The sequence below is a fragment of the Dermacentor silvarum genome, chromosome 4 (assembly GCF_013339745.2).
Source record: "Dermacentor silvarum isolate Dsil-2018 chromosome 4, BIME_Dsil_1.4, whole genome shotgun sequence".
NCBI lineage: Eukaryota > Metazoa > Arthropoda > Arachnida > Ixodida > Ixodidae > Dermacentor > Dermacentor silvarum.
In genome coordinates, this window is record NC_051157.2 from 98,351,821 (window position 1) to 98,361,637 (window position 9,817).

Consider the following 9,817-nt stretch of genomic DNA (forward strand, 5'->3'; position numbering starts at 1 on the left):
CTGCAAGACGGCAGCTGGTGCTCTGCACATTGACATGCCGTTGCCATGGTTGCAGCGTTTTGCCAATGGCTGTATAATTAGGCGATATTTGAAACAGTTGTAAAATGCAATGCCGAAGTTCTCTTTTTCTTTTTTTCAGTACCCACGATATCTTGTACATGTCAATCGCCCTCTACATATTTAACCGAACATCACAGTGCCACTCATTGATGCCCCTTCCATTTCACAAAGCACACAACATCACCGCATCGTGACGCTGCTAGCAGTGCTGCCCAACAAGCTTTCTTGGGCGTGTCGATTGTGCTACCCAGCCAATTTCCTCACTCACCATCCTGCTGCACCATGGCACACTTCAAAGTACAGCACAGCATCCCGCTTCTTTATTTATTTCCTCTCTTGGAAGGTAAAAGAATACCTTAAGCAATGATTTGAAACATGCTCTTCTCAATGTTTTGAAAATGGTTCAGCCTAAGAACACCCACGCACCTGATACCAGGTCTGGACAGATTCCCCGGAGCGTTTCCCAGGACTTGGCACTGACTGCTTTGGGGGGACCAGGGTCAACACAGGGCATGGGCTTATCCGTCACTGGGTCTATTCCACAGGCCCCCCTCATGACACATTGTGGGCCAACATCTGCAGCATCGGCCAACATCTGCGCGAGAAAAAGGAAGTTTGGTGCAACATGTCCTACAATACTCTTGCCAGAAGTCAAAGTTTTTCCTTGTTTAACTCTTTCTGTACCGCTGACAAGCACAGTTGCCACAGGATTTTGGACAAGGATAGCAAATGACAAGTATAGTCGTGACGAAAACATATACCACGGATTGTGAACCAATGCCGAGTATATCCGTCAGCTTGCTTAGAATTGCAGTTTTCATCGCTAGATGGCAGCGAGTGTTTGTCAATGATAGTGGTGTTGTGTGGTGTTATTCTTTTTTTATGGGCTGCTTGAATGCTACCCATTACATTTGTGGGAAATTTTATGCCATTTAATGTGGTATGGAAAGGGTTAAATCTGCATTGTACTGCATAATCAATATTTGCTATAGTAAAGCATTGTATATTTTTCATTTTTATGTGCATTTTTTTGTTCTTGTATATGCTGAACATCAGGAGCCTACTCAGGAGCCTCAGGAGTACAATATGTGCTCTTATAATAGCTAGGGCCCAACTCCAATGCCACCTATTCAAATGCATGTAAAAACGCAGATATGCTTTTCTGAAATAGCTCCTGGGCTGATTTCAATAGAATTTATGGCATCCAAAGGAGAAAATTCTACAGACTGTTAAAAGCGAAATATCGAATTACGCCCTAACTTTTTTTTAAGAATTGCAGAAATATCGGTAAGTACGTATGAAAATAGAAGCATGATGTTTAAAGAATAACTCTCCAAAAAGAACAGATATTGCAGTTCTGCAAACTGTACCTGTTAGAGCATCCCTATATATATTAATTTATATTTTGTGTGAATATGTTGTAAATTTTTTCAAAGGTACTGCAAAAGTTCCAGCATATTACTGGTGTAGACAAGAGCCATGTATAATACATAAATTCTGTTCGTTTTAGATGTACTATTAGATGCAAATTACAAAATTGTGATATTTTTTTATTCCCGAGCTAGAGTTATTAACTTGATAGTTTTGTTTTCTAAAAATGTGCAATTTTCTGCAACTTTTACCAAATAATCAATGGCCTAAATCAAGAATCGGCTTCCAGCAATCACTAGATTTTAACTATTTTTCTTTTAAATGCAACAAGCATCATCGAATTTGGTGCAGTGGTTGCCGAGAACGAATTCTCTTTTCCGTGTATTTAGATAGGAGCCCCCGAGCTAAAGCTTCCTCTTAAGGTTCTTAGGCCTAAAAACTCCCCCCTCCCCCCAAAAAAAAACATTTTTATAAAACTGCATGTTTGGAATCTGCATCTACTAATCTCTTTATCTGCCAAGTTTCTTCTCTTGTATGTATATATATATCAGCCAAAATATATTAATTTTAAAGCTCTAGAGGAGCAGGTGATTTGGTTGTTTTCATTTTCTCAAAAGACTAATTCTGCACACCCAGCAAACCCTTTGCTTTGATACATCAGTACCTATCACAGAATAATGTTTTTGCAGTGTGAAGAGCTAGATGTTTGGAGCATACAATTTAGGAAGTAGATTTTTACTTTAATATGTCTTGTGTGACCACTGCATGGCCATGTTCAAAGCATTGGAGTTCAGTGTGTTATAAAATAAAAAATAATGACCCAATCATAAAAGTTCTACCATCATTGTGCATCTTATGCTTTCTAGTAATGATCCATGTGTCATAATTTGTGCAGTAGTTATTGATCTATTGTTTAAAAAAATGGGTATGTTTTTTAAATATCTTATGAAATCATAACCCACAGAAAAAATAATTATATTTTTAGAATAGGCAGAAGAAACTAAACAACATGCCAACTTTTATCAAATTTGGTTCAAAAATGTGTAAAGCTGGCTTTAACACTCATGTGCCCCCTTAAAAGGAACAACGAATTATCTAGTTAATAAAATGTATCATTCATGTCCTAAAAAAAAGTGCTTGGTGTGACATGTTTGACAGGCTTACAATGAAAAAAAAAATGAAAAAAAAATTATTGACAATGCCTCTGTGTCAAAACTTAGTTTAATCAGTCCTCAAATACTAATTTGGTGTTCGTTTCAACAGTGCACCACTGTGTACATTAGCCGGCATCCTTTAAAATGCCCTATTTTATAGATTGATGGTATATAACTTTATATACTGCAAAATTTGATACTGCAAGATTAGGGCTTTGCTGATCCAGCCAGAACTACTGAAAATTAACTTTCGTGCCTTTCATACACAGAAATAACGGGTTCGTCCCCGTCAATCCCAAACACAAATGTCCAAAATTCATGGGCCCAATGGCAGTGAGGAGCTGTTACAGTCAAGAAACAGGAATTTATAAGTAACAGCAGCATTCACTACAGTGTATAGTAAGGGAACAAGATTATGAGGCAGGAAAGTTCAATGATAAATATGATAAATAGGGGGCGGATGCCAATTAAAACTGAAAGCCAAGTAACCACCACCATTACTATAGAGTTTAGCATCGTAAAACTACACAGTGGGTCAGTAGCACACCCAGAATCTCTGCCAAGGGGGTTGAAATTTTGTGTGTGTGTGGGGGGGGAGCAAGCACTTTGCATAATATGCAATTTCCTTGCTTTAGCCAGAGGAATCCAACAGCAAATAAAATGCCTAATAATTATTATAATATAATGACACCAAGGAAGATGACGATGTTTGTTGCTTCGGAGTTTTACTCAAAGTAATTTAAGAGTGAATGAATAAATACAAGACAGTGATATAACTGTTTGGGTTAATCAGGAAAATTCGACCTCAAGCCACCTCCTAAATTTTAATGACAATGTGAACAGAGCACTGAAGGTACACGTTGGACTGGTGGGGCAGGACGCGTAGGGGGGGGGGGGGGGTTACAACATCCGAGACCCCCCCATCGGTGCGCCACTGCAGTGGGTTATAAGGGACATAATAATGGAAGGCTCTGGATTAAATTCGGCCACCTGTGGTCCTTTAACGTGCACCTAAAGCCAAGTACACAAGCATTATTTGACTAGGAATCGATACAAGAAATTCATACTCGATCGACAGCAGAATGCCATAGCCATCGTGGTGGGTCACCAGTCCTATAATCGATCAGTTAATTATATAACTGGTTAAATTGATTACATGATCACCAGCTGGAAAGCACAAAACCACCATTTCGTTACTAAAACAGTCAATCTGAAATAGCATTCCCAGCTAAAAATGAAGGCTGTGGAAGCACATGATGTTCTTTCGACAAGACAGCTACTTTCTTGCTGCTCAAAGCACCCCCATGTGTCATCTAGTTGCATGTCCATAGGCAGCAATTAAAAATTTTCTTTCCATAGCTTCTATGTAACATGTGCCAATCCGATGCTACACAGAAGAAAAACAAGAAATGGAAGTGCACAAAGAACAATAATTTTTCTACAAAGATGAGGACCTCAATGACAAACCACTGTGGGCCTACTTCACACTGAATATGGGCGTTCAGAGCTTTAGGTGCACATACCCTACTCTAACTTAACTGTATTGAACAAATTAAACTGGTTTAAAATGTTTGTAGTTAAAGCAAAATTCAATTCAGTGCCGTTCACTGATCAGTTGCCCAGGAGGAAAAAAATTGTCAAAAACAGGAATGCCCCGTAAAAACTGTACACAGCTCTCGTAATACAACAATACCATACAATGGGCCAAATTGTAGCTAGCAAAACCAAGAGTAATGTTAAGTTACATTGGTATACCATAAGCAGCTCTTCCAACAGATTATACCAGCAGAGAAGAGTGGACTGCCTTAACAGTTCGGCCCCTAAACACAATATTACAAAATGGCAGACCCAAAGAAAAAATGCTGTTGCCACAACAAGAGCATTCCTTCTAATGTAAGGGCCCTTGAAGTCATACAAAAAAAAAGACTATCCTGAGCTTACTTAGGCCATGCATGTTGTATTTTTGACGATAGACTCCTTATCAAATAAGTAAATGATCACACTCCACGCAGCTGTGTCATTAGCTTTGAAAACTTGCTATTCAGATTCTGACCAATTTTTACACAATAAAAATCTAAATGAACATCTGCAGCTACGAATAAGCTGTGCAAGCAAAAAAAAAAAAAAAAAACAAGGGAGGATTGCAAAGGGAGGAGTGACTATGACCATCAGCTGTAGCGGCTAAGATGTTTCACTGCTGAGCATAATTCGCAGCTGTGGGAGCCACATATTGAGGCGGAAAGCTCCATGCAATTATTTGGGAGGCATTCCAGAGCCCTTCACTATATGGCAATCCCCAGTGCCAAGGTCACAGCTCTAAGACACAAAGACACATAACAGGATTTTTTTTTAGAGCCTACAGATTTTTAAATATAAAGTAATGAGTGCAGCGAACATAGTGTTTTTACAAGCAAGTTCCTAGGCAAGGTGGACATACTTTGCCGCTAATAGCGTGAGCTTCAGAAATTAATTAACGTTTTTATTAGTGCCTTGGGGGCAGTTGTCTAGATGGCAAATTTGGAGGCAGTGACATTTGCATGCACACATTTTTTAACGATCCTGAAAATCGCACTTAATTCATTATGAAATTCCAAAGCTCAATCGAGGCAATATCGAGACCGAGCGCGTCCCGCTGCACGTCAGATAGCAACGCCCCGCAAAGAAGTGTGGGGCAAAGTTTGAATGATAGCATGCCGCAGCAAATCCTGACCCGACACACAGCCGCACATGCTTGCCAGGCAAAGCGAGCTGTACGAGTAGCTGCCACAACTGGCCGAGACGTTCCATTTCAAACTTTCCCGCGCTTTTTGTCATGGGGTGTTTCCGTCTGACATGATAGCAGGGTCGCCTTTTCTGCACTACAGCGGTGCTCGGCTTCCATATTGCCTAGATTTAGCATTGAAATTCGATAATGAATATCTCAAATTAGGTGTGGCTTTCAAGAATAATAAAAAAATTATGGTACATTAAAATCCGACTGCCTTCAAATTCGCAATTTAAACTGCCCCTAAGGCACTAATGAAACGTTAATTATTAAAATTTTGTTAATTAGTCTTCTGAAGCCCATGTTATTTAGGGTGACGTATGTCCATGGACCTCACCTAGGAACTATCCTGCAAAAAGACAACATTCGCTGTGCTTATAGCCTTTTTATACAAAATCTGTATTGTCTAAAAAAAATACACACTGTATAAAGCAAAGGCCAGACTGGCCTCAGCAAAATGATTAAGCCCTTCATTCATGCCCTCAATTCTACAATGCTCATACAGAGCCTGTCCAAAGGTCAACAACAGGAATGTCCTTGAAGTGTTTTTTTTTCCTCCAAGTGGCTCAGGCCTCCCCTAGCTGCTTATCTCAGCAAATTATGCTCGCTTGTGAGAGCTTGTCGAATGACTTGTTTGCTCACAGACAAACTTTACACTGGCTCAGATGCCGACAAAACCCCTTTTGCCAGGCTAACCTAATCTTTCTTGTACTCTATTTGTTTTGTCATACACGATACTAAAGACAATGGTTGTCAAGGGAGGAAACAGGCAACAGCAACATATCTACACAGGCTTGCCTTCTTATGAATGAAGCAATTCTCTGATGAACAAAACAGCAACTGTGGAACAATCAGATATAATAATCTTGTACTTGCAGTGATCACAGCGACCAGCTCTAAATGAAATGCCCAGATATCAAGGCACCTATGCATGGAAACTACATATACCAGGCAACAACTTAGAAATTCACAGAAGACAAAGCTAATGCTTGACTTTATTACCACAGTAATTTTGCTATGATCACTATATATAAGCAACATTCATGGAAATAAAAATTCAGATTAATATAAATGCCAAGGTTTCAGTTGGTATGAAATGTTTTAAAAACTCATTAAATGAAAGTCGTTAGAGATATTAGTTAAAGCTATTTCAGTTCCCAAATCAGTCGACTGAAGGACACTCATAAAGCATCAGTAATCAATTGATGCACACTGAAGCTGCTTTGTATGTCAACAGCTGCAGCAATGCTAGGTGTTGCCATAAATGCCACTGGATATAGGTATTAAGATCTGTTCAATCAGAATTGGGCTCGCATATCTTTGTAATAAGCCACAACTTAGCACCCAGGACCATATCTTATTCAACTTAAGTTAATTCAAAAACAAACCTATGGTCTCCAGGAGTTCAAATGAATAAAGTAGACCACTTGTCATAAAGCCACATTTTCAGAATAAGTTTCATGAAACATGCCACACAGACAGACAGACATAGGCACATCAAACTCTTCAAGTTTACCACTCCACATAAAGCTCTAACAAGATATGGCTCAATGCAAACATTGAAAAGGATGCTTATATGCGGTTACAAGCCATGACACTTAATTGACTATTGTCATTTTCTAATGTTAGTGTTTCCATTAGGTAATTACCCTTCATCAATGAAAAAGTTATCTTTGCACCACGTAAGCACAAAGACTCAAAAAGAGCCTGTACAACCATTTATTTTCCTACCTCACCAACTCTGAGCACCTGCACTAAAAGCTACAATGCATGTCAGCAATGCAGAACCAAGTTAGTGGTAGGTGTTCTCTGCTAGAGCCAGCTGCATGTCTCAAAGGATGATAGCTTTCAGGCTGTCCGATTACTAGCACTTTCGCGAGCCCTCTGTATAGCAAAAAAGACAAGGGTTCACAGGAACATGTAGATTTCAAGTGACCAACAGTGACCGAACAAGGGAAGCCACAGCTTGGAGCTTGTAGAGAAGGCACTGCCCTGGAATCCTGGCCAGCAGGCCCCCAGCCCAAGGCTGAAGCGTTACTTATCTCTTCTGCCACTTGCCATTGTCCCCACATTGCCATTCCCTCTGCGAAGGCAATGCCACCGGCCCGCACTTACCCGGAGCTGCATCCAGTGAAGCGACAAGCAAGGTGCTACCTGGTGGGACACCATACCATCGCTACAGTTGCTCGCGGGCCAGCACCATCAACTTTATGGAGGGAGGACTAGCGATTCGGTGCTATGTGTAGCAAGATTAGACAACTCCAGTGCCACGGAACAGGTTCTGCTAGCCTGGGCTTCGGGGCCACAATTTCGCCACAAGCTTCATGCTGAGGCCTCCCTTGTTCACCCACTGGTGATCACATATCTGGCAGTGTCAAGAACAGGAAGTTCAGCCACAGAGGACAATAATGAACAAACCCTTATCCTGGGCCTGCATATTGCAACATTCCATTTCCCTTTGAATGCTTTCCTTATCATGCGCTGCATCAAGTGAGCAATCTCGAAGATAATGGCAGCACCTGAGCTACATCCAAGCCATTGACAAACAGTTAAAGCAATGGAGAATGAAATGGATCGTTAAAAAATGAAGACCATAGCTCTCATTCTTCATGGCTAATGCAACACATGCCCTCTGCTATGCTGAAACAAGTTCGTGAGACTGAGTACAGACGTCAAGTGGGAAGTTCGTTTTGTACCTTAGGCACTTTCTTCTGTCCATCTGACAAAGTTACCCAGGTACTCCTACATGCAAAGTTAAGAAAACTCCATATACTGTGACAACAAACCCTTGTTTATTCTTAGGAGATGTTAGTTAGGAAGAGAACGCCACCAAAAGTAACAGTACAACAGCATCCTCAGGTGAGGCATGAAAGCAGCTAAAATTGTTTGGCAACTTTGTATTGTTGTGCATGGTTGCGTGGAGGAAAAGATGCTGAGTGCAAGTGTTTCAACAAGGCATGTAAAAGGCAAAGAAAAATCAAAAGTGCATTCCTAGGGCCGTACCAAATCGTTGTATCTTTGTAGAACTTTCAACCTGTTAATTACTTTTTTGAACTACGCTGTGCTCATTTGAATGTAGAGGATGCAGCAGCGCTAACAAGGCTTACAGCTTCAGCTTCAATTGAATACCCAAGAAATAATGCAGGACAAGAAAAAATTGGGCACGTTAGTGGCCGTCCATTTGTAAAGATAACTTCTCCGCACTTATTAGACTTGCGCTCAATAGACCACCCCTTGTACCAGGGCATGTTCTGGCTAGGCTCGAGCATGTTGCCACCGATCGTGATTGTTCTCGTATTAATAGTATGAAGTCGCAGCTGCTACGAACAATCAAGAGCCTTGTTTATGATGCATTTGAACAATAGCAGAGGGCTATTTGAACACGGTATTCAAAAAGCTTCAGAAGTCTGAGTATGCAATAGAGGCTTCGCTGACAGCAGCTGCTGCAAACTCGCACTGCCATATAAATAGGGCATATTGCGGAAAAGAAATCACTCATCCCCAGTGACATGTGGCGTGCACCGAGTCAGCTGGCGTCATTCTTATCCATCGAGTCACTGGAAAGTAACTTTCCGTTTACAGGAGCTTGAAAGTTTGAGTCTGCCAACGACAATGACCAGATCTGATTACTTAATTGCATCCACTGTTCGATGAAGGCCGCATGCATCCTACAGCGAGCGCCCGGAATGAAATGCGCGTGATAAAGAACGACGCAATTTTTATGTATCCCCTTTTCAAGAATAACCTCCAGGGCGAAGCGGCACGCTGCTCTCCGAATGAAACTTAGCTTTCTCTTCAATTTTTTTTTTTCCCGACTTTCTAGAAGGAAAATAGCGAAACGGGTAGTAAATAAAAGCTGTCTACTACTCGGCAGGTGGACGCATTGTTGTCGATTATGACAATATTTCACGCCGATGTTGCAAAAGTAAGGGGGAGGCATGAATTGCGACTCAATCGAAAAGCTCAAAAGAAGTGCGACGAATGAATATGAATGGCCGACAACAGAGAGAAGGCGGCAATTTTTTTTTTTAAGAAACAAAAGCAACCTGCGACGGAGCAATATACACGCCCCCCAAGACATCAGTCTCCTGCGATTAAATAAGTTTAGATGTCCCGCACACCACATAATGTCAAAGTGTGAAGGTACGATACCCCTTGTTTAGCGGATGTGGGAATGAATGGAAATCCGAAACGGCCAACTTACGCGGCAGGTAAACACTGCCAGAGTGCAGGCCACGAGCAGACGCATTTTCCCGGTGAGCACAAGCAGTCGCAAAACTCGATCACACTGTGCGAGCAGTCAACGCCTGCTGGACCACCGACGTCCAAACAGTACAGTGCTACAAAACGACCATCGCCGAAGTACAAATGTTATCGGAAAGTTAATTACGCAGCTACAGATAACCCGACGCACGCACACTCCATCGCTCGACTGCAGCGACAGCGACGTCATAGAATAAAGGCGACG

General features: G+C 41.3%; 1 protein-coding gene across 1 annotated transcript in view; it reads right to left on the minus strand.

Moving 5' to 3' along the window:
- The window catches only part of LOC119450421 (NPC intracellular cholesterol transporter 1-like), a 75,197-nt gene extending 65,380 nt beyond the window's left edge, over positions 1 to 9,817 (minus strand). The window contains exons 1-2 of the mRNA XM_037713863.2: positions 9,554 to 9,817; positions 487 to 655 (exon numbers count right to left, since the gene is read on the minus strand). Of these exons, the coding sequence (XP_037569791.1) occupies positions 487 to 655; positions 9,554 to 9,598 (214 nt within the window). The 5' untranslated portion in view covers positions 9,599 to 9,817. The remainder of the gene's footprint in view (positions 1 to 486; positions 656 to 9,553) is intronic.